The sequence below is a fragment of the Vanessa tameamea genome, chromosome 27 (genome assembly GCF_037043105.1).
Source record: "Vanessa tameamea isolate UH-Manoa-2023 chromosome 27, ilVanTame1 primary haplotype, whole genome shotgun sequence".
Taxonomy (NCBI): Eukaryota; Metazoa; Arthropoda; class Insecta; order Lepidoptera; family Nymphalidae; genus Vanessa; species Vanessa tameamea.
In genome coordinates this window covers 2,370,590-2,397,165 of record NC_087335.1, presented here as the reverse complement: position 1 = coordinate 2,397,165, position 26,576 = coordinate 2,370,590, and the positions used below count along the sequence as shown (strand labels likewise).

The 26,576-nt window shown below is 32.9% G+C and overlaps 1 protein-coding gene across 15 annotated transcripts in view; it reads left to right on the top strand.

The window, feature by feature from the left end:
* LOC113392040 (serine/threonine-protein kinase MARK2-like) overlaps positions 1-26,576 on the top strand; it is a 169,193-nt gene that overhangs the window by 106,032 nt on the left and 36,585 nt on the right. For 10 of the 15 annotated variants that reach the window (XM_064219320.1, XM_064219318.1, XM_026628253.2 and 7 more), the window contains exon 2: positions 5,963-6,918. The exons of 3 other annotated variants lie outside the window; for them this stretch is intronic. In XM_064219320.1, the coding sequence (XP_064075390.1) occupies positions 6,106-6,918 (813 nt within the window). In that variant the 5' untranslated portion in view covers positions 5,963-6,105. Of the gene's footprint in view, positions 1-5,962; positions 6,919-15,413; positions 15,450-20,712; positions 20,920-26,576 lie in introns of those variants that run through there. 2 more of the 15 variants (XM_064219331.1, XM_064219330.1) reach the window with 2 other exon arrangements.

Sequence of the window (26,576 nt, the reverse complement as noted above, 5' to 3'; positions counted from 1 at the left end):
GTGTACGTATACTTTCTCTCAGAAGTGGGTGTATGTCCCACATTAACTTGCGTCATAATGACTCGCTCTATTCAATTTTTATACCGTTTGACATGTTTAGTTTTTTTCTCCTTGCATTTTGATGAGCGACTTTGTACACATTGTGTTTCCTCTATCGTATCATACTGCCGGTCTTATTCAGTGTAACCCGACTGATTACAATATATATCTTGCAACATCACGTCTAAATCACTACTTAACGTAACTGTTCGAGACAGTTAACAACAAGACAAGACAAGCATGACAGAGCGACAACAGAGGATAGATCTTATCAATCACTTAATGTATAAAGTTTCAAATAAGGATGGTTCAGGATATCGAGCGTCTCTTTTCAGTATATTACAGTGACTGTGCGAGTGAAAGAGCCTGATTGAGATATTTAAAGCGTGAAAAGCATGCGTGGTAGGTCTGAACTACGCCCTTTGATCCCAGTGACAGGGCAACAATGGAAAATAATTGCACCGTAAGCGCTTTCAGAGCACCGAGAGGTAATTTGTCATGTTTTAGTGAGAGTTGAGCGAAGACAAAATGTCTGGTGATGACGTGCTTACGTACCGTTATTTTAGAATGTTATGTGATACGGAAAATATACTTATTCGTAAAAAGTATAGAGTTTAAATGTGTAATTTAGGTGTGGCTCAAACTATTGATGTGAAAAGTAGGCAAGATTTAAATGTTTTAAATGTTGCAATTACCGTTTCGTTCGTGAGGTCAAACTCATTGTCAACAATGATAACTAAATGGACGTAATGATCCCCTAATTGTGTCAGATGAAATTTCCTTTCACACAAACGATAAATTACGATCTCCTCTTAGAACATATTTCGGAGCATTCATTTAATATTTAATAAGGTGGCTTTTATTTTTTGGGTTGGCCAGCTGTGACCATCACATTATATGGGTATTATCTAGTTATTCTCACAAACGACTGGCTCTACTCGAAAATTGAATAGAAATAAAACGGACTGCAACTTTAAAGGCGTTTATTTTGTCCGTTTTATTTCTAGATTTGACCTCGATAATGAAATCTATACCAATTTTAACAATCGTATTCGTGCTCAGCGAGTCAAAATACATGAGTATTATAATTTTTCAAATAAAAAAGTGGTATGTTATGGGCTCTTTAGAACTTTATCCAACTAAATCACCATCTCATGTGCTTGATAAGAATTGTGGTCGATACATGAAAATAATAAACGATTGAGTAAAATTTGTTTGTATAAGTCAATCATTATAAATATCTAAGAAAAAAGTATTAAAATATGTTGGAAATTGCAGACGATACGTGAATTTAATATTATTAGGTGCTTTGAAGTAATCCGATAATCCGTTTGCAAAGTAAATACGAGGTGGCCGACAAAACCAAAGTTTAATCTAATCGCAGTTTCATGTATTGGTCACGTGAGGCCTCCACGATGGATGATAAATGAAAGGGACAGCGATATGAAATACTCGTTTAGAGTGAGACAGCTGTCGACTCTCGGTTCGTTGCTCGTGAGTCATGCTCCGGCGCACCGCAGCCTTTTTGTTTCTGGTTTCTGTTGTGAGCGGCAAGCGGGTTGCTTTGTGATTCTTGAAAGATGCACTAATTTTATTTTATTTTTATTAACTTATTATCTTTACGAAAGATTCCGAAAAAATATGAATACGTCTTGAGAAATCCTACGTATCAGTTTGTAGTTAATTACATTTAAAAATATTGTGTTGAACCTACCTTGTATATATTTGTTAACTAGACAGTTAACTATACTTTTATAAAAACAATTTTACCTAAAAAAAAATTTAAGAACAAAAATCAGAAAAAGGTTGGTGCTCTACCTGAGTTTAATATAAACTTAATAAAACAAAAGTCATTAAAAGTAAATCATCAAGACCCTGACAATTGAGTGTGATATTTTTAATTTTTTTTTTTAAAAGATTTTAAAGTAATAGGTATATTGTTCTCGTAACATAGACAGTAGACCCATCCCGACACCTTAAACCGTGTGTAATGTAACGAAAGCAATAACCGTGCAGATGGACTCCACGTTGATCGATCTCTATTTTGCGTAAAGTTATTTGTAAATATTGACCAAACCTACCTGTTAAAAATCTAAACTAAATTTACTAAATCACGCTACGAATATTCATATCAAGGCAAACGATCAATCTTCAGTTTTCGGTGATTTTCTAATAATGTATAAGTCTAATTCACATATAATTCACATTATATCATTGATAAGTGATATTATTAACATATAATTTGATCGTTGAATGTTGAACATCAATAAGCCTCTATAACTCAGGTTATAACGACCGCGTGCGAAATTGCTACAGCGATGAGTCACACCGAGATTCACTATGTCGACGTTTTATAAAGTCTAAATGTCGTTGGACTTAACGCGTGGATGAAATACACGCGAAAAATATATAATAAACTTATATAAGCATGACAAGCGATTTGTATGAATTGTAATTTTTTTTCGAATAATGACGATCCCGATATGGGGTCATATTGTTTTGGTTATTAACATATTAATGTTATACGAAGACTCATCATAGAGCGAAAACGACGCGTAAAAATAATTATATTTACGGTGAACCAGACTTGTTTGAAGTTTAATTAATACAAGAACAACGGTAAATAATTAAAATGGTACCATTAAAGTTGTCATCGGAAATAAGATTTATTGTTTTATTAACGACTGTGAAATCGAAACGGAAATGAGAAATCGCCTATTGCGGATTCCTTTTTAAGATTATAATGCCATCTCGTTTATCACGTTAGCTGAATAAAGCCAGCAACCTGAGACAAGCTTTTTACTACATAAAAAGTTGAAGAACAAAACAGGTTCCAGTCAGTCGTCTCGTCTGCAAAAAATATATGAAAGGTATCAACAAAATGCTCGGTCCGAACTCCGAATGTATGTACATTTAAAAGTCGCTAATTTACGTGGGACGGAATTACATGGCTTACCTTGTCTTAAATTAATGCGATTAAGTAGTATTATTATTATGGAGTATAACGATTTGGGTGAAGTAGTTACTCTGCCTACGTTTATACGCTCCCGTTTTGTTTAATCCGATAACGATTTTGATGCCAAAAATTAAACATATATTTAAATGAGTATGATATATTTTCAATATCTATACTATTGTAAATTTAGGAAGCTAAAGAAACGCTTATCTCAAGAGCTACCAGTCCAATCAGAAAAAAAATCTCTGAAAGATATTGGATTTGTCATTTAACATGCGACTGTGCTACTATCCATAGTGAGGATCAGTATTAACATTAAACCCGGAAGAAACCCTCGGAACAGCTATTGCTACATTTAATTATATTCATTACACGAGGCCTTGCTATTATAATTTTTATATAAACATTTTATTATGAATATGAAAAGTATACACTGAATATCTTTAGAATAGAGGTCGGTTCGACCGCAAATGCTTCGAGTTGCGTTGTCTACGACATCGTAGGATAATATTACCAGTAGTTCAGCCGTAATATGATTATATCTCCAGGGTTTTCAAATGAAAATTAATTTACGTACAGGCAGGTAATGTATATCTGTATAGCATTACGTTTATAACAGTCTGGAATACCGTAATATTATGTCATCCTTTGAAGTTGTTATCGTTACAATGTTAATGAATTCGCCTCTGTAAGGTAAAACCACATGTTATAGCTGAAAATAAAATAATCTCTTAACATGCTAAAAGTTGTATTCGAGCAAAAATTAAGAACTTTGTTTAAATATTTGTCAACCCTAATCAGGTTTGTGTCACGCGTAGTTTTTATAGGTCTTCCCAAGTTTGTTGCTCTCGACACTAGTAGCACATTTTCAAGGATATTTAACTCATACATCGAACATTTAATTGGTTCAGTTTTTACCCCAGTTTTACTACCCGAGAAACTCTGAAGGTCGCCGAAATTAACTTTCAAGTGAAAGATTTATATTACCGACGATATGCGTTTACGAGTCACGCGAACTCGATTAAATTCTGGATAAAAATAGAATTAACTAAACACAAACGTCTATTAATACGTTGCGCGTTACGGCTACTATTTTAGTGTTCCTAAATATATATGAATTGAACGCATGATTAACTACAACGGTGCGATTTGATTGGTAAAATGTTATAAAAATATCGCTTGACTTAGACACTACAACCCATTGCGTGTTATTTTTAAACATCCAAAGGGTGACCAGGAATACATAAGCAAAATTACCAATATATATATTTAAAACTATTTTCTGATGATTTCAACTGGTGTTTACCATTTTCTAGATGAATCATCATAGCTCAGTTGATTTACAGCTGTAATGAGAAATACTCGAATAATTTCACATTCATAGGAAAATTAAACTAAACATCTGTTTTATTCATATGGTTTTATATCGGCACCGTTTACTTCCACATTTAATAATGAATAATATAAATTATATTTCGATCGCATTTGTTTATTTATAAATAATAAACAAATAGCGTACCTAAATAAAGCTGTGTTATTCAATAATAACATTATACGTAACATTTAACTGATTTTATATTAAGTCATTCGTTCAACACAAAAAAACTGGACAATATCTCATTGTTATATACTTAATATGATGTTAAAATATACTGTTTGAGATGTAAAAAAAGGACGTGTATATATTTGTAGACAAAGAAGTAATCATATGCGATATTTTAAACGATTCGTTACTGGTGTGTGTTATTTCACGGTCATGCGAAAACTACGTGACTCAGCGGTCACCATCTGTTGCATTGCTAGCTTCGTATCAAGGTTTCTCGGCTATACTTTAAACTTCAGTTCGATATATGTTTCCTTTTTCGGTTAAAAAGTAAATTTTTTTTTAAAAACATTCGAGGTTATACGTTACAAAAAAAAAAAAAGAAATTAATGAATACCTATTTTATTTTTATGTATGTGGTAACATCGCTCACAAACAAATCTAGTGTTTGTATAGAGTGTTGTGAAATTAACGAAGTATGTCCAACAGTTTACAGTGACAATTTATTATCACTGTTATCTTGTTAGGATTTACGTAATTCTGTAACCGCGATAACTTTGCGTTTACCTGAATACGATTACTTCTGAAACTGTCAAGTGCATCGTCGTTAAATGTTGCTTCAACTCTGTGTCTGTCTGTTGGTACAAGTGTGGTGTCGGTTTTGTGTTTTATTTATTCCAGGTGTCTCAGCTACGACAGCTTTATGTGCCGCTCTTGGGTTAACGGTGAACGGTTTTAAGTAATCGCTCAGACTAACATTATCGTTTGTCTCTTTCTTTTACAGATGCCGTTGGCCGCTGTCTCGCTTCATCCCAAATAGGAATGCATTCGGCGAAATTTTCTTTAATTTAGAGAATTAAATGTAGAGAAAATTACTTAAAATTTTTTCAACGCGTTCATATGCGTTTCTGTCTTTTTAACTTATTGTTCCTATTTAAAAAAAAATTACTCTCTAAATATTTTCAATTAGTATAATTGTTTCCACGAGACTAACTTTGTTTTACTATTCAAGACTGCGTTAAATTCATCGAAGTATATGTTTTTTTCTAATCAATTGTTAGTTCCTGGAGTCGATTTTCGTCGGATTAAGGCTTGTTACGTGAATGAATGAATTGGATCATGGATTTATGTTTAGGTCTATTTTAGTAAATTACTTCGTCGCGTTGTCTTCTGCCATTTACCTCGATTCTCTTTTGTTTAGATTTATTTTAGAACTATTTGTGCTGGTAAGGCATTTCTCTTCTTGAATCACATCTTACTAAAGGTTATGTGTAATGATATGTTTATTAAGTCGTTGTCGATTTTTGTCGTAACAGGACTAGTAGATTTGTCGATTCCTTTTAGCGTTTTTAACATTTCATATGTATTAAAAGACGAATCACATAACAGCGGTACAATTGTTTATTGGTTAATTTATATTACAGATTTATATCAAAGTTATGGAACTCGTAGATAAATGTAGTGTATTGTGATATCAAGTGATAAAAGTGATAACAATTGAGCGAATGGGCCTTTTAATACATTAAGTGAATATTATTTTTTTATATTATAATGGTTACAATCTAAAATGGAGAGAAAATTGACTCGTGAGGACTTCATGCGGAAAAGTTTCCGCGCACCTCGGGTGTCGCCAGCTCCTGACTCGCCAACTGCGACTGTGAACGGTGCGCCGCCACCTTCCCCCGTGTCCTTAGCGATGTTGGAACGAACTTCCCAAACACCACGTACTGAGTACGAACTGACGTCTTCGGGCATTGCCCCTAAACGCTTAGAACTAAACAGAGCTCATCCGATACATCTGAAATCGTTCCAAGCGACCGATCCACCCGAGGACAACGGTCCGACTCCTCCTTCAGACGATGTTTTACGCAAATTGGAAAGGCAAATCGGTGAAATGGAACGTGGCCTTGAAAGAGCTCAAAATGGTACCGTTCAAGTCGACGAGCGAGTGAGGTACGCGGAACACGAAAATCTTTTACGCACTGGAGTATCTTCAGTGGGCGGTGGGGGCTACTTGCCAGCAGACTCAGATACGGAACACGATGTGGTACCGTTTAATAGAAACGAAAGTACAAGAAGTAGCACGGGAGCCGCAGCTCCAGCTGCTAGGCCATCTACTCGATTATCCCGAACGAACTCCGACACGCAGCAGCACACGGTCGCTGTCACCGCTCGTTTGATGAGGAAGCTAGCGGACGGGGGTACCAAGGATGAGAAGACCAAAGTGATATCGAGGAAAGCGATACAAGCTAGGATGGAGAGGGTAAAGAACTCCGTAGTTGGAACGAAGCACGAGCACAGAGTGTTGGCAGAACACAGAGCGGAACCTGTGTCACCGAAGAGCCCCACGTCGCCTGTCTCGACGCGCTCTTCAGTACAGGTAAAAAATAATTGTGAACGTCCACGGCAGATGATGTTTTATGTGTATAACATTGAATGCGTTCGATAAATATTGTTACAAGTGGAATTTGGTAACGGCATTCTTCATCAAAGTGTTCGCTAAAGTTAATTAGTCATGTCGGATGCTAAAATGTGCTAAAATATGCGGATTGAGTTTGTTTGATTGAAGCTCTTGTTTGTGTATGAGAACACGTCGACTATCAAATATTTTTACAATGCGCTTCCCACTCAGACACGTAAATATCAGTGAGTAAAAAATGATTAATTTTTATTACAAATCGCAGAAAAGCGAGAAAATATTTACATCGATATTATAACAAATTATCTGTATTTACATATACATACATGTACATATATTGTTTCAGTCGAAAATCAAAGTCAAAGTGAAGAAAAGCAAATATGGAAAAATGTAAATTTAAAAATCGTGTCTTGTTGAATGGTTATACGATCGATTATGTCATAAAATGTTGTGTGACTAATTAAGAAGTTATCTATACACTCCATTTTCAACTCTCAAGAGTAGCGTTAGAGATCATTTTATAACAGTTTTATTTTTGATAATACATCCGATACCGTTTTATCTACAAACGAACCGAATAAGTATATTTATCGGTAAGAAATTAATTAACAGTGAATTCATTACAGTAGTGTTACCCCTTGTAGAAATAGTGAGAACTTAAGAAAATTAATCATGACTTAAAAATATTTCGTTAAGTGATTGACAGTTTATATTTGGATTTCATTCAGTAGTCACATTTGATGACGTAATTATGTTTTAAATACATAATAGGGCGAGCTATGAAACAACACTAAAAATTTTGTCTTTAAACATAAGGAAAACGATAATCGAATCTTTGAATGCTTGTAAAACTATTGTGTCATTAAATAATTATTCAATTTTAAGACAGCGTCGTCGATTTTCAACGGTTATAAATTGTACGCGATCCCAGCGACATATGTTTTTAAAGTTTTGTTAAGATTTTAACTAGATCAGATTGAACACATGTTTTAATATTGATATGTTAAATATAAAATTCATTAAGATTATTTGTGTTATCGCAAGCGTTTAGTCAAAATTTACATTAAAATGAGGTTATAAAACTACTAATTTAGAAACAATTGACGGATTTTAAATTAAAATAACAAAATCTTCTATCTATATAAAAGCGAAATACCGCTCACTGATTAATCACGAAATCTCAGAAAATGTAACATCTACAAACTTGAAATTTGGCAGGTAGGTTCCTTATAGGGTGACATGCACTAAGAACGGATTTTACCAAACTCCACTCCTAAGGGGGGTACAACGGGGATTGGAAGTTTGTGTTTTATAAATTTCGTGCGGGTAAAGCCGCAGGTTCAGCTAGTAATATTATATAATCGTAGTCAACAAACATTCACAATAGGCTACAAAATGAAGGATACATTTGTCTTATATTGCGTGAAACGCTTCAGTAGCTAATATCGGGCTGTAGATATTATTGGCGAATCCGACGGCAGTAGGAGTAAATATACAAATTTGACCCCGAATCGACTTCAAGATCAAGATATAAAATAATCTATGGTATTTGTTACGGATTCGTGAATGAATATCGTTACGAATATTTTCAAAATATATAAGTGGATATGTTTATAATAATCAAGAACCGTTTTTAGTGCATAATATGGCAGAGCTATTAGCAAATCGAATGGAATATGTAAATCGAAGGTTTGTTTATATTTGCTCCTTCTGCCATTGAAATAGACTAAACATATTGATTGAATCGGAGTGATAGAGTTTATCTTAAAAAGTATATAATGTTACTATTAAAAATTAAATATTGCGCCCTCTCATAGATTATTTATATGTGTCAGTATGACTACGTAATTAATTAATTTCTAAGATAATTTGTATTTAATGATTAGAAACATAATATAAATATTGCTTTGTTTGTTCACAGGTAAACCGAGTTTTGTTAAGGGTAGACTGTAAAAGGGTAGCTGTATAAAATGTTTGTGAGGTAAGTTCACTTACGACATGGTTTTTAATTCGGTCATGTTTTACGTTATACAAATTAATACCATTTTATAATAGACTAGAAGTCGATCGTCAGGTGTTAGGCGAAAGAGAGTAGTCTATGTAAAAGTAACTCCTTCCTTGGAGTTCAAGCTTGCTTAATACCGGATTTCATCAAATTGGGTTCAGTGGTTTGGCCGTGCAAGAGCAAAACACAGACGGAGGTACTCTCGCATTTATAATATTAGTGTAGATTAGTGTAGGGGTGATATGAAATTTAAATACCATGGTCTCTTTAACTTTAGAGGTATACGGAACATATTTTAATAGATTTTTATCAACTTACTTAAATTACATGTAATGAGAATTTCAATGCAATTGTAATTGTTTTCCTGAAATTTCGATTGTGATGTAGCCTGCAAGTGAATAATGCGGGCACACCCAAATACTAAACTCAATTAAAATAATAAAAACAAGCATAGAGATTCGATACTATATACCCTGTTCAAGTTAGCTTTATCTTTTTGACAGACGGGCTAGTAGAAATAAAAAATATAACATATATAACAGTCGATGGAACGATGGAATGCGTAATTCAATTTAAAAATATATATATTTTCAACTTATTTTTCTAAAAAAGAGTTATACCACTTATAAAAGCTAAAGAGACCCCTACCACTAGCCAAAGAGACCCCAACCAAAAGGAACCCCGTTCGTAATAATAACTTAACAATGATCTTTAATAAGGATTTTTGTAATCGATATTTGTAGCAGTTACTGCCTGTTATTCGCGTCCCTACCGTCCGACCGAGGTTACATTGTACAAGCGTCTATTATTATCAGTGTTTCTATTTAAATTTTACTTTGTAGCAATAATATATTATAGAAAAAGTCTTAAATTTTTCGGATAACGCTTGAATCTTTAGGAACTTTGTATGTATGTATTTTTTTTTTATATTTTTACAATTTTTAAAATCATTAAATAAAGAAAATAACATGTTCGTCATTGTAAAGTTATGTCGTTCAGAAAATTTTACATCTGTCAAAGAACTCAACCTTTCTGGTACAGGGTATAAAAATTAGGAAACCATATTAATAAATGTCGTTATAATGTATCAGTACTGTATTACCCGAATAATGTACGCTCTTTGAATATCTATTCAGTTTGGTGTCCCCTCTCGTAACACAAAACAAAGGTGCGATTTGAGACGCGTGAACGTAATCGAGCAAAAATGTGTTATCTTAATGCCTTTATATGGTAAAAGCTAAATAATCAGACTCCGTGCGCAGACTCGTGTGACGTATCCAACTAGCCGGTCACGATTGTTGAAATTGTGATGTAATCCTGAGCTTTGGTTTGTTTTCAAAAAAACTTCTCGTGAAACCGAGGCCGTATTTTAGTCGATATATATTTTTTCAAAGAGAAAGTAACTTTTTTTTTATCGTTCATATTGTTGTTTACCTTATTTTCCTCAACTTTATTTTATCATAGGTTTGTTTTAAATAATATTCCAATATATCGTTCGTTATATTTTCAAATAACAATAGGTATATTTGAAAATCTAAAATCTTCGAGGATCGATTTCAATAAACAATAAACATCACTGTCATATTTGACGTAGAGGCTTCATTTCCTCTACGGCTCGTGAAACTTGGAAAATACATAACGTCATATCTAGAATTGATTGTTTTTTATTTTCGTTATTTAGAGTTACGAAAATATTAACCGCAGCAAACTGAGTATTGTTGCGGTTCTTCCCGGTAGACTCTATATAACCGGTACAACGGTTAGCTTTAAAATCAATTTAATCCCATATCATGATTCAAAATTATAGATTTAAAATTCTTAATATGTACTTCCATTTTTGGTCTTACTGCTAAGATCAAAAAGTCAAAGGCTAGAGCTATATTCGGTCGTAGTTATAGAACAAAGAGTAATTTAGCACAATTAAAATAGTTTTTACTGACGTTTTCCACGTGTTGTTTCCATTAGTTTCGTACGCTGGACATCGGGTTAATGAGTTATGAATTGAACTTGGTAACCTTTTATTTCCCGGAATAAAAATTTTGATATAATACCTCGTCATGCGAAGTCGTAATTAATAATTAAATTTCCATTTGCTTAGAGGTACTCGTTCAATGCCGTTCAGATCGTTGTATGTCCAAATTTTGTACTAACTAACCTTTGTAAGTTTCTTTCGATTCTGGGTTTACGGAACGATGTTGCTGTTTGTGTTTTTGTGTTATACAAACATTACACGTATTTATTTAAGCGTGTCTTTCGTCTTAAATAAATAACGAAATATATATATTATTTCGTTATAAGTAGTTTTCTTATTGTAATTTTAAAAATAGTAAATTATATATAATATCTTATAATATTGAGTCCGTTGAATGCGAAATTGATTTACCAAAGGCGGATGACAACGCACACACGCCACATTACCTTTGCTTGCTTTTATTTACTGATCCCGACTTATATGACTCTCAAATTAAAAAAAAAAATGGAATGGAAAATGCATTAGTGAACTTAAAAGTTAAGCTACGCCAGTTTTATAATTGTTCTACCTCTTTTTTCCCCTCTCGTCTCTTCCCACTTCGCTTCTCTTCAACAGCACCCTCTCCACCCTCTCCACCCTCTATCCTCTACCTAGTCAATAGAACTTCTTCATTTTCTTTTGTTACAGACAAAATTTCATATACTTGTTTGAATAAAAGTCGTACTTATTATGAAAATATCTTGAATCAATAAATACTCGTTACGTAGGGCAGACTTGCATAAATTGTGTAAGTATCAAGTCGCTTTGACGCAGAGAAACCCTACCGGAAGCCTCGCAAAGCCCTTATCATATAAAATACTTTTTCACGATTATAAACCTTATTACTTTAAGAATATGTATTAGTATTGGTTGCAAGATCTCGTTCATCTTAATACTATTCTTATGTATTGAATCTCATGGTGAAGAATACGTGTTAGACGATAATTATAATGTGACGTGGATTAATATTATGTATGTTTAACATAACTACAAATAGTATATGCTATGTTTGTAATGAACGTTACATTGATGTATTGTTTGAAGATGCCTATTTGTACATATATATATAAACAGTTGTATGATTCGTCTGTACGTAATATACGTATGTCGAGTAAAACGAAGCTAGATTTTGAATACAATTGTTTATCTCGTTTTTTGTAACGTTATAATTATTTTGCCTATATCCAATTTTAGGGTGCAGTATGTAATCTTCAACGAGACCAAATAAAGGAAGCCTCCCTTACCCTAGTCTTCCCCTTGCTTACAAATGCTTACCGCCATCATACGATGGTTGAGGCGCTGCCGTGTTTGATTGATTGATGCGCTTAACAAAAATTCCTTTAGTCAGCTCCAATGAGAGGGCGTTGAGATAGCGGCCGCGTTTGATTCGGGCAGTGTGGGATAGAGCCAGCTCACCTTAACTAGGATATAACACGTTTAGTCTATGCCAAACGAAGAAGGAATGAAGATAAACAAACGTTTGATTTATGTATTTCATGTGATTTGGTAATATTTCGGCTATATCGTGCACTGCTAGCAGTTCTTGATTAATGTCTTTTTCCCTCTTGTGGATGGAGAAGTCTATATGCATTTAACTATATACTGAGTTAGTCAAATTACATAATTTCAACAAACTCTGAATTATTGCAAATATTTTTGTATATTCAGCCGCACCACACGCGCCTGTAATTCACCCACCGCACTCGAGTGACATTTTTAAGGAAGGGGCAGATATATAACGATGCTTATATTATACAAAGAAGGTCTGTTAACTTAAATCTATATTTGAAACTAGTTTTCGTCGGCGTGTGAGGGGGGGGGTGTCAGGTGTTAGGTACCCTGTGTCCTTTTCTGTACCCTGTGATAACGTATACCTAATATGCAAAATTACATGATGATAGGTTCGAGTAGTTAAGATGTGTTAGAAACAAACTGACTATCAGTTTTATATGATAAGTTTAGGGCTGGTCGTCAGGTGTGAGGTATAAAAGATAGCCCATGGCCTTGGAGTTCACGCTTGCTTCTTAGCAAATACAGTTCAGTGGTTTCGCCGCTTAAGAGAAACAGACAGACACAGAGTGTTACGGTCTAGTATATAATATAATATTAGCATAGATTATTTAGAACCCGGTCAATATTCAGGTTGCAAGCGGCGTGCGGTTCACCCGTTATACATTCCGATTTAAACTATTCAATACAATTTGACAACATAGCTCACATTACACTAGAGAACGATTTATATTATTGTAATTCTGTTAATATTAATTTAAACTATAGTTTAAAAACAAAATATTTTTGTTCGTGTACTCTGGAATGGAAATTGAGCCCAAACTCGAGGATTTGGCTAGTAGCCATTAAACAATGCCACTATCCATCTCCTGGTTTCATCATTGGATTATTCAATCGATATGACAATTGGAATAAAGTCAAAATCAACTACTAGGATAGATGGATATTTACATAGTCAATTCAAAATCAAAAATTATAATATTATTCATTCAAGTAGGCTCATAAAAGCCATTTTGAAACGTCATTATACTGTTTTGATTTAATTTAAAGGTACCGGTTCGGAAAGTCGATTCTACCGAGAAGAACTGACAAGAAACTCAGTAGTTACGCTTTGTCACTAAATGAAGCTTTATTTATAGCATTAAAAAGGCGGAATTTTAATAATTGTACACTATAATCGTTTTCTGTTTGAAATATAAAACGTGAGCAAAGATTTGGTTTTAACTTAAAAAAATGTATCATTTAAATTCTACTCCAATGAAACTCTATAAAGTATAAGACTCTAGGTGTTTCATTACTGTAAGTGATCTCGGACTAGTATGTAGGTTAGTGGTGGTTGTGCTACTTCGACTTCGGGGACAGCGCTTCCTCTTTGAATTTAAACTTATGACCACATTTATACATATAAACTTATACTATAAACACAATATATATTTTTGCTCCTTTCTAAATACGAATAACAATAATTACACTAGTTGAAATATGTGTCATACGAAATTCTATTAATACACATATTACAATGATTGTTGTCAATGCCGTATTCATGTACGGTACTTGGTGGTAGAGGTACCAACCAATCATCAGATATTCTACCGCCAAACATTACTACTAAGCATTATTGTTACTGTTTGAAGGCTGAATGAGCCAATGTAATTACATTAACAAGGGACATAAGGGCTTAGAGAATTTTTAATATATTTTACGGGGCCAATGTTTGGACAGTGGTCAACAGTCACCATCAGGTGGCACATTTGCTCGTCCGTCTAATTACTAAATAAAAAAATTGTCGTTTTGCGGTCAAGTTCTATGCTGAGCTTGGGAGTGTTCTTACGTAATAGCTTAACTATATTCACGTAACCAATAATCAATTTAAATGCAACTATTGGTGACCAAATAATTAAGGAAATAGCTGAGGTTTCGACGCATTTGCCCACTTGCTAATTAATTAAAGTTTGTGCGTTTAAACACTTTTTTGTCTTCTTCCAACAAATACAATATTACTGTTGACAGAAAGAAAGGAATCGTTGTGTAACAGTTTACCCGATATATTAATATTAGTATATTAGTATATCGGGTAAATATAACATACTAATATTCTCACGTTACAAATATTTTAACATCGATATCTATTCGTATTTATAGGCTGAGCTTTAGGAATTTCAATCGCTTCTAGATTGCCTTTATCGCGTGTGGGGTACTCGTAATGTACAGCTCGAACTCGGGCTTGGCTAAGACTAAGTTATTTAGACTGATCGTACACGCAGTTGTGACTGACACTGTTTTTCATCACTTCTGAATTTATTATTGTGATTGTTTCGTAACATCTGAAACTACAAAAGTCGATCTTCATTTTGTTTATGCAAAGCCGTACAATACAATTTATTGCACACAAAGTAATAAAAATATCATACAGAGATAAGTTGTTATAAATGTATGTTACAAAAATGTAATACTATATTTTTTTAATTATAAATTCTGTAAATATTTCTAATTAAATGTTTCTATATTCTATAAATTACTTTAAAACTGTCTGTATCAACTTGCAAAAGTGTATTCGCAATTAAAATATCACTAGTTTTTGATTCAAACTCAACTCTATACATACTTTTATTAATAATAAAAAATCGTTGTGAATTCAAAATAAAAGAAACCATAAGGAAACCAGCATACCGCTGTGACGCAACTTAGGTGGGGTGATATGCATTCGCACCTTTACAATCCACTTATATTACAAGAATGTATGCACTTAAATATGATCCTTTCGCATTTATTTTAAAGATGCATTTCCCTTGCATACTCAAATGATGTTGAGACGCTTTGCATTTTAAGTTTTAAAAAAATGGGGCGCTTGATACCCCGCTATTCCCGCAGTGTGATTTCGGACACCGTCGCGAACGGACGTCCGTTACGGATGCGTAGTATGGCGATTGTTTTTGTGATTAAATTGTAACCATGGCCAGGAAAAGGGTAAGGGTTCCCGCTAGGCTGATGGATGTAATAGTGATGTGAACTAGTGTTGTCAGTTAGGACGTATTATTGTACAACGAAAATATTTTACTTTTTTTTTGTTTTCCGCTTTGATCTTTTTTTTTGTTATGTTCATTTTGTGTATTTTGCTCATTTAGTTTTTTATGAATCGTAGAATATTGATAGCAATTCATCAAAAATGTTATAAGCTTTAATAAGAATATAGGTGGTGATTATAACTGGTTTGTTAGTCGATACGTATATATTACGTATTTTGTAGGTCAGGAACACGTTAAGTTTTATAAAACGAGGAAGTTTTTTCACTTAGCTCTCTGACTGAATGAACTTCACATACAAATAAGTTCAATTAAGTCGTTATTGTTTTTAGATAAAATAGTACCGGTTTTTATTTTCATCCACAATAATAATAATAATAGTTTGAATTAAAAATCTTTAAACGAAGCTCTCGAACTTGAACTATTTAATTAATCTCTTGAAATAATGACATATATTTATATTGTAATGATAACGTATCAATCCAAATGATATAATAATAATAAAATGTTTCTTTGTTTCGAACCATGCGTGGCATATAAAAATAATTGTACAGGAATAATACGAAACGATTTTACTAACTTGTACTAAAGGCAAATCATACATGAATGTCTTTGGATTGACATAAACTTATAAGTTTCATTATCAATGTAAGATAGCTTACTCATAAACGTCGGGAAGCGAATTAGTTTAGTTAAATATTATTTTCTCTCTTTCTTTCGTAATCGATTTGTCATTCGAAAGAAGAAGACGGCATCGTTTCAATAGTAACCTTAAACAACATTCATATTTAAAAAACGAAAATAATATAAATTTGATTTATAAAGGTTAAAGATCTATACAAACATCAATATTTCACTTCGTTGCAGGTTAATAAATAATATTTCAAGTAATTGCAGTTTAATCAATCTCTGTTCCGTAGCTTTTAGCTCTGCCAAGCGATAGTTGCATTTTATATTGTTTTAATTTAATTTTAATTAATGAGTTAGTGTTTCCTTTATATCCATATTTTGCCCTTAGTTAAAATCGTCGTTAAAATTCAATATTAGAATAATTTAAATCAGTTTTTTACGAATAGACCGCTATTTAAAAATAAATATATAGATATTTTGCTTATTCTGTAAAATAGTCAAGTAATTTAACGATGTTTTCTTAAGATATTCATTGTGGGTTTCGTAAGCTTTTTTTATATTATATCTTTAATAAAATGCCAAAAGCTTTGGTATTTACAAAGTTATTGTACTTGTGGTCAATACATATATTTTTAAATAAACGTCATTGTTCGATGATCGAGATTCCATTTTTATCAATAAGAAATCCATCTCACAATCCTTCATCAAGTCCTCTTCGGGTCTTGAGGGTTTGAAGGGCGCTTCAACCCCTGTCTCAGTTATTGTCACCGATACCTGATATCGTATATCGCTTGAGTCTGAAGATATATATCTTTCAAATTGTTGCTAGTTCTACCTTACGGGTATAAACTATCGATACTAGATCATAGACGTTTGGTTTTGTTACGCCTAATTGAAAAAAAAACTAAAACAATTACATAAAAATATATGTGTCACGTTTCGCCGAAGGTTCTAGTATATAATATAATTATTATATGTATAGATTATATAAGTAATGAGCTTTTCAATTTTACTCGTTTTTAATTATTTAATGTCATGTAAAATCTAAAAAATATGTTGTTTTTAAAGGGCTGTAAAATCTTTAACAATATTAAGAAAAGGTTAGATAGGAAATTTGATAGCTATTCTTGTTTAATAGGAATTCCGTCAGTCAGAGCGAATGAAAACGAATGACGTAGTTGCGACAAATATTTTCAATTCGAATGTAAATAGTATTAGATTCTATTATTCTTCGTTTGAATTTCCAAGCGCATTCCCAAAATAAACTATCTACTATTCGGATTTCTGCATGTGCACGTAGCATTGAATAAATCTGTGATTGTGAACAAACAATGGGCTATGGACAAGCGTGCAACTGGAGAGGTTTACGATCAAGTCTTTAAAGAAAAAACATGTCATTTATGAAAGTAAAACTTTTCTCACGTTACGATCGTGGAATTCCATAATTAATCAAACTTTTTTTTATTAGCTTATGTTCCGAGCTTTAGAAAATTTTACGTTTTCAGCTAAGGAGTGGTTCGTTCGATCGCCTTTTTTTTACTCAAACATTTGACAAATATGCGTGTGTATTTGTTTTTCTTATAGAATTTTTCGGTATGAAGTAATGTTCATAGGAAACGAGGAGACGATTCTCCCGTAGCCAATCGTATTTTCAACGAATTTGCGAATCTGTTGTCGAGTCTACCTCTGATTTATCGTCTAAGTGAGGGTCGAATATAATCGTATACATTTTTTTTCTTGGTTGAAAACGAATTTTATATACATCGATAACAATCTCTCGGGTTCAAATTATCCATTTAGCGTTCCATTGTTTGCTCTTCTGAACGGTTCTGTAAATATCTGACAAAACGCGATGGGATTTTATCGTCAATTTTGTCGGAAACGGTTTATCCTTTGATCATTTTATTCGGATATTATAATTATACTTCGTACCGATCAAACCACTGTATCGTACAAATATATACATATGAAACAATTAATATACTCAAATATGCAAATCTTTGCATTACAAAATAGAACTGTCGATTCAACATTTTTATATTTCTGTCATTGTACGTTGTATAATATTACTAATTGTTTTTGTAGTAAACTTTTAGTGAAATAAACTCGTCCGTATGTGTAGATCATCAATGGCAAGTGATTTTTGCTCATGATTATGATACTTGTGAATTGTATAATACAATACAAATGCAACTTGTTTTAGTACTCTTTTTTAATAACGTTTTTTTTTTTTAATAATTATTAACTTAGACTATGAAACACTAACGGACTTCATTCAAAGATTTATAATATTTGGATGCTCGAATACAAAAGCTAAGCCGGAATAAGATGTGAGTTAAATCGTATAAAATATAATCGAAAGTTTTCCATTCCTTTAGAATATTTTACATGACAAACACTGAAACGACGCTGCTTAACAGCGAAATGTATAAAATTATCATTTTAAGTCAGTTCAAAGAAAACCTTGGAAATGGGGACCCTTAATTAAAAACGATTTATGACTATTTTGTTCCATACGAATAATTTAAAGTACTTTACTGGGCTAAGTTTGTTTGTTACGCTTCTTAAGTATTCAATTAACTTTCAGGCAGAATGTGTATATTTAACTAGTGAGTTTTTTGGCGGTTCTTCACGGTAGAATCTCGATTAGGTGGTCTGCATAGCTTTACATTTGGTATAGTTTTGTAAAATGACCATTCAAAATTGATTTTTTGATATTTGGCATATATGTTTTCAGGATTACAGTAAAATACATAGCGCACCTTACACCTGCCCTCTCCCCCTCCCTCCCACGCGAGTCAAGCCGCGGCCGGAACTAGTTACTAATATTTTTTATTCCTATCGAAATTCAAGAGCCGTTACTCGTTTTAAATAACTTCGATTCTTATACATATACGTTACAAATTGCTGTGTATATTGTTCGTTACTGAGTAAACGTTTCGTAGTGCAGCGTGCTTGTTCAGTATCGATCCAGCTCACCTATAAGCCTTCGAACTGGCAGTGTGAATATTACATTATGCCTACGTGTTTCAGCCCTTAGTTCTGATGTGTTATGTCATTCTCAATTCAATTTATGTAATTATTTCTCGCTTTCCCTGTAAGGAACCAACATTTAGTTTTATTCGTTTTTTTTTTTATTTTGGTCGTTCGCCTGTTTTGGTTTCGAATGTGTGACGTATCCGTAGATGAGTATGTGAATATTTTGTGCGTGTAATTGTACCGATAGAAAGTCACGTTATTTTTCGGAATAATTTAAACGTTACGTTAACGTTTTGTTACAGGATAAATAAATACCGCCTTAATCATATAAATATTATAGAAATCGTTGAAAATAATAGTTTATAATTATTGTAATAGGTAAAATGAATTCCATTTGTGTGAACACAGACCATCTGTTTATTAAAATTCATCTTGTAAAAAATTTAATTTGATAATTTTTTTTTGATTAAAAAATGTTTAAAATAAATAATAATTAGTTTATAGAAAAATATTTTTAAGAGTGTAAAGTCGCTTATGACATCAGAATTTATTTCTGCTATTGTTGAATTAACACAAGTATTTGACTTTGGTGGAAGTCAATTGAACGTACTTGCAATAAATAAATATTCCTAGAAAGGATATTACGTTATTGTATACTAATGCGAGGCCTTGCGTCGGCCTGAGATTTATAATTAATTTGTAATTCACTGTTAGCCCATGGACCCGCTTAGGAAGTTAATTATTTTTTTTCCTATTAATAACCTTGATTAATCTTCTATTCATTTTCAAGGTCTGCATATTGATACTCTCATTTAGACTTAATAGCTTTGTAGACAGACTCTATCGTTGTATTTTTTATATATTTTTTATGATGGTATTATCTATAAATTTCGACGTCGAGGTTTGACGCACGTTCTTTTTTTAAATATTTAAAAAGGAAGGAAATTAAATGGTCGGAATAATATAGGTCGGAAATCAAAAATTTAAAAAAAAAATGTTTATTCAATACGTATATTTATATATTCATTTTAATTTTATACACTTAACAACATTTTGTTTTGTGTAGGTATTTAAAAAATACAGTAGTAGCTTTATCTCGAATTAAAATTATATTACCTATAATTTGTTTTCGTATTTAATATAAATTTATAAATGTTAAACGTACTCGACCACCATAAAGTCAATAATTGATCTCAGATTCACATTGTGAAGAAGGGTGAGTGAGCATTGGCTATATAAGGAACAGTTAAACTTTCTTACAGTGACAATGTTTATGGACAGTGGTCACCACTGCCGATCAAATCGTCGAATTAGCTCGTCCGCCTACCGATGTTATAAAAATAGGATAAATTTGAGGCTGTTGCGTTTTAATTTCAATTTACATGCATGTTTGAATATTTTTGTTATAATTTTTATTTGAATCGTTACAATTATTTTCTGTTATTTTGTGTTTTTTAATTTACAGCATGTTCACTAAAAATTTTAGTGAAATAACTCTGCTATATTATGAAATGCGTTGTGTTCCGATCTATAGTTGTTGAGTGAATGTATAAGAGATCGAGTGAGCAGTGATTTGAAATCGAGTTTTTTCAATTTAATTATTAACTGTTTTGAGTTTGATATTACTTTGTCATAATAATGTGACGGTTTTCGTGTTCGATAAATCATTGAGGACTGATTGCTCGTGAATTAGAAAAAGTTACTTTTAAAATGTGCTTCGCCTGTGAATTGTGACGGATTGTTCTCCCTCAGTGATCTCTGTCAATCAAGATAAATTGAAGATGGGCGTCAAGGGTAGATACTTGGTAATATACATGTTTATCTCATTTAAAGTTTTATAGGAAAAGCATGCCCATATATTTGATCCTTTTGTTAAATATAATTCCTGTTGTAAGGAAATGTTTCGGTTGTTTTATTGTTCAGTGGTAACCGGATGTGGGTACATATTTGATTGATAGATAATAGGAAACGCACATGGGCAAAGGTTACCTGTACAGCCTGTACTAAGATGTATGACTTACCGCAAATTTAAGGCTCAAACAGAATGCGTGGCTTGATTAACAAATTCAGTATAAAGATTTCAATGCATTACATTTTCATAACAAAATACCGCTGACAATATTTCTTTATATATAATACAATCTTTATTCGACTTTCCTTATTTTCGTATATGACTCACGTTGAGATTACAGTTAATTTCTTGTAACGACAACTGAGTCGTCTTGTACCTGTAGAGCAATACTATCGAGCAAATATTTGACTTTTTATTATCATTTAAGATTATTGAATTTTATATCGAAACTTGCATTAAAATCAGTTTTGTATATTCCGAAAAGACTCGTACTATTAATCAGTATTTCCTTGTATCTTTATTCGTTCAGGTTATAAAATTTTAGCCAAATTTTAGTGCGTATCCTTTTATATATTTAGAATTATTGAAATGACGCGGTTTTATTATCAAATTCTAATTCGAATTCATTCTATCTATGAATTTAGTATGTTATTGTATAGACTCTGTGCCAGGCTGTGTTCGCACTACCCACACGTGTGTTATTTCAAATCAGAATAATATCTTCGATTGTTCGGTCGGTGGTGCGTTGTATAGAGGATATTATTCCACGCGGTTGGTGTGATAAGATAAAACTTTTTGTATTATAATAAACGTAAGCCTACATGTAACAGATTACGCACGAAAAGCTCGGAATAATATGACGGTGTAGAGTACACCGTATCGTATTACGTGCCAGTGTCAGCGGGCAAGGTAGCGGAGACGGGAGCGTCTTAGTATGCAATTTATTTAAAATAATATCTTAATTATTTAATTTTTGTACTTTGACCAGTATATATTGGAGTATTGATAATAATAAATTGATGTATTCATAAATAAGTTGCCTAGAATCGAAACTCAGGAATGCACCACTAAATTTTCATGTGTAAACACACACAGTTGTGTAAATATAATTAATTTCATGTTCAGCGGCGAAGGAAAACCATGGTGAGGATGCATGTGTCGAAGGCCTGCTTGTGTTTGAGCAATTTTTTTCTAGAGGCCATAGTTAGGAGTCCCAGAAGTTACTGAGTGTTACAAAAGTATCAAGTGAAATTACAACTTCTAAAACAGGATTCAGTGTACCAATGTATTTTGTCTTTATTAAAGCAAATACTTGACTCCGGCCACCTGAACCGTATTACACCGAAATTAATTTCACGAACGTGTTACACGGATTTATAAGACGCTAGATTCGCACACAAGAAAACGAAATAAAGGGCGAACGACCGCGATATTGGTCTATTATTCAAGGGTCACATGTACGCAGCGTCCCTTCGGGTCGGCGTATTTGTTAGCCTCGTTTGATTCGACGTTCGGAAGTTATTTACTATTTTTAAACAGTTATATAAAAATATATATAGCTAAATAAATGTGAGGTGTAAAAGTGAGATACGCAGATTATATACATATATATACAAATTTCAATGTTATATACATTGATAAAATAATATAAGGAGCTTACATGGGAAGACTCATTTTAATTAAACGAGTTTTACAGTAATTATCCATGAAGTAGCTTCAAGAAGACTAACTTAATTCTAATTCCTGTCAACTCGCGTCCTTTTTAATGAAGTTGACACGGTTACGAAAATTTCGGAAGCGAAACAATTTGTTCCAACTTCACGTCGGTGTATATAGTCGGGTATTTACTGCACGTCGGTCGGGCTTCGTCGGCATGTTTGAAAAAAGTATATTAGTGTGTCTTTAGCGCGATACTTTTGTCCAATACCAAAAACATCGTAAAACTATATATAAATGATACGCACACATTTACCTTGCCTTTTATATAACATATTTAAGAGTTGCTAATACTGGTGACATTGTACTCGATGACATTCAACGTTTATACGGTCTATGGGTTTTGTATCCATTCGCAGTTACAAAACTTTATTTATAAAATGTCGAATATAAACGAGGAATCCGAACGAATCTGTCAGTCCATAGTATGCTTCGCTAGGAACATTTATTATTTGAATTGAGAATTGTACCTAACAGTAGAGTGAAAAAAATAGTTTATGATAAATTAAATTTAACTTATTTTTATTAATGATCAAGTGACAAGGCAAATTAGACCCAAACGTTGGAGACATTAAAGCGTAAAATTGTGTGCGCAAACATATGTACAAGTACGTACTCCAATGGGGTGGAAATCCGACATAAGGTGAAAGATTAGACGCTGGACGAATGGCTTTAGTATAGCTCTGCCAACTTGACAACGAATCCTGCTGAGAAATAAAGTAGTATTGATTAGATTCTTTTTAAATTCACACTTGTAACAATTACTGTAGAGTATTTTTTTGTTTGAATTAGGATATCACAAATGCTTTTGATAAAATATCACTGTATTCATGTTTATACATGGCTTTTCCTCTAGTGTGTGTAATTATATTTCAGAATGACAACTATCATTTAGTCTATCTGTCCGTGTTAAACACATACATACTTACCTAAGAACTATCGTAAATCGTGCATGTAGGTATGCTTGAGAGAAATTCTAATTTACATTATAAACAGTTTATGCCCTACTCCTTGCGGCACTAGGGTCGGATGGAATACGGGTCACAGGTAATGTAAAGTCTGAGGGGCTTTAATGCAAATATGTACAGTATACTAGTCGGTTCTCGCGGCTTCGTCTTTCAAGGAGCCTCCACATTTATTAATATACATATATTTAAGTAGCAAGTAGTGTTATTAAAGAGACATGGTACTGAGATATTTTTGCGCGAATCGCATCGTAAAATGAATAATACAGTGGGTTAAATAACTTTGCAAATCATTTATATCCTGTTTGTACAAGCAACTGTTCGAATTCTTTGTTTTGAAGGATTTCAAGTTGAATTCTCGACTTTGTTCCAATTGGAATAACGAATTATATGTTTAAATATTCATTATTATTTAAGGATCAGTAACTCGGAATACGTTGCGAGGCGCTAACAGGTATAAATTTCTGATTCCTTTGTGTTTTTTTTTTGTTATACATACTAATTGAATTTGATGATTGGTTAAACTTGTTTGTTTTTTTTTTTACTGGCAATATAGTCTTGAATTTATAGGTTAATAAAGATTTACTCAATTGTGTCTTGATCGTGACTTTCTTCAGTAGTCATTCTTATTTCATTTTTAACGTTGTCAATAACTTGTTCGCAAAATAAAAACATTTTGTAAATAGAGTTTACTAGCTGCACCGCGCAGTTTCTTCCAAGTACTGTTCCGGCCCCGTGGGTCTCAGCGTAATGTTATATAGTCTTTAAGATTTCTCAATAAATGAGTTATTAAACGCAAAAGATTATTAAATCAGACTCATAGAGCCTGAGATGCGCGTTCAAACCTACAACATTTTCAACTTTGTATTACGATGTAGATTTTAGTAGATTTGTTTGGTGTATTTCATCATTTCACAGTTAGCTATCACCGGTTCGTTGGTGTACCAGTAAATAAATATGTATTTTTATATAATACAATTTTTCCCCGTAGTTTCATTTCCCCTCTCCTACGTGCTATCCGAACGAGAAACTAGGTCACTACCCTCGGGATGGAAACTGGGTTTTAGGTATCTCTATGTAAAGAGCGGCTAAGTGTGCCTTTGTTGAGTTCCGCTATGCTGGGTTTTAGATGGAATTTAGGCTCATTATTGTATTCGATACGAATTTATAATGCACGAGCCGTTGAATGCAGGCGTGGAGTCAAGTGGAAATTCCATCGTATTTATATATATCTACATATATTATATAATTTGATATTGGTATTTAAGTACATAAATGTGTATTGTAATCCTGTGATATCATCTTATGTTTAATGTTGTTAGACACTGATACCCATAAAAGTTGACACGTTACGTATTTTTGGTGAAAGGGCACACACTGTCCAAGTCTGAGCGTTGAAAGAAATTTATGAAGTTTGCTTTATTATTTAACTAACCAAATAAATTACTAGAGTTGTGAACATTTTACTGACTGACTGTTATATGTCGACACACAGTGTAAAGTATAAGATATGGAGGCTTAAAATTTAGAGGAGATATTCGTTTCGTAATATACAGCCGTTGCTGCCACCCAAACTTACAGTCGACGCATTCCAACACAAATATATTTTATAGAACTTACTTATATGTTTTTATTATTATAATATAAACGAAAAATACCATACCGGGTAACCGTATGTAATTTATGATTGAAATCAATATATATATATATATGTTTATAGATATGTCTCGTGCTTTTAGTTTTTGATCGTTTATGGGTTACTCAATTGGATCATCTTAAAGTTAAGTTTAAGTTAAACTCATTGTTTTAAGAGCGGAATAATTTAAATGTCAGAGAGAATTTTAGCATTAGTCGTAAATGAGTTAAGTTCTCCCTCATTAGGCGAAGTTTATTTTTTATTTCGAAGTTAATTAAAAATGTTCTCATTAAAACGTAAATCGTTTTTCCACGGATTCCGTTTATCCGCTGACGGTACACAATCCGCGAGTTTCATCAAATTTTAACAAGGCGATAAACACATTTGTCTTAAGGTAACTTCGGTTCGGTTCGCGAGAGGTCTCTGTGAAACCTTTCTATGTACACATGTATTTACTTCCTTCGACAAATATACAATCTTGCGGAACGTAAACATTAATCTATAGTTACTAATATTATAAATCGAAAGTAACTCTGTCTGTTTCGCTTCCACGGTCAAACCACCTAACCGATTTTGATCAAATTTGATAGGAAGCACGCTTAAACTCCGATTTATACTTACCACCTGACGTACCTTAAAGGCGAGCGAAGCCGCAGACAACAACTTGTCTATAATATGTAGGTACTAACAAAACGCGCGTCCGTTTTCTATGTTCGCGTATGTAGATTCAATTTTGAAGTAGCAACGCTGTTCTATTGATAAGTGAATTCTAAATGCAGTGTTGTTAATTTAGGTTAACGTGTCGTAGCGTTTTAGCTGACAACAAGAGCGCGGGGCTCTCTCAAGAGAGCACACGACACTCTTGCTTTTGTAAAGAATCTCACACTCACCTCAGCATGTAAATTTTACTGAGAGTTTAGTCCTTAGCTTTGTGTATGAAAAGCTATCCGCGATAATATTTTATGTAAAGATTTAATAAATCGATCGAGAATATTTATATGATCGCTTTTTTCAAACGCCAGATAACTTAAATAGTCATACTAACAAACAGCTCGTTAATGTTTCATTGCTAATACGAAGTCTACTCTTCTTTTAATTAAAAAAAGTTGGAGTTTCTTCGTCGTCTACGAGTTGGTGGATTTATGGATTCAAGAGAATTTATTTCGACACACGATGTTTTCCTTATCATTAAAATCATGAATTCACGTAGAAAGTGATCTCGTGTTAAATATACACCGTGATATTTCAATTTACAGTACACACTTCTGTATTAAGATTTAAGTATTAATTTAC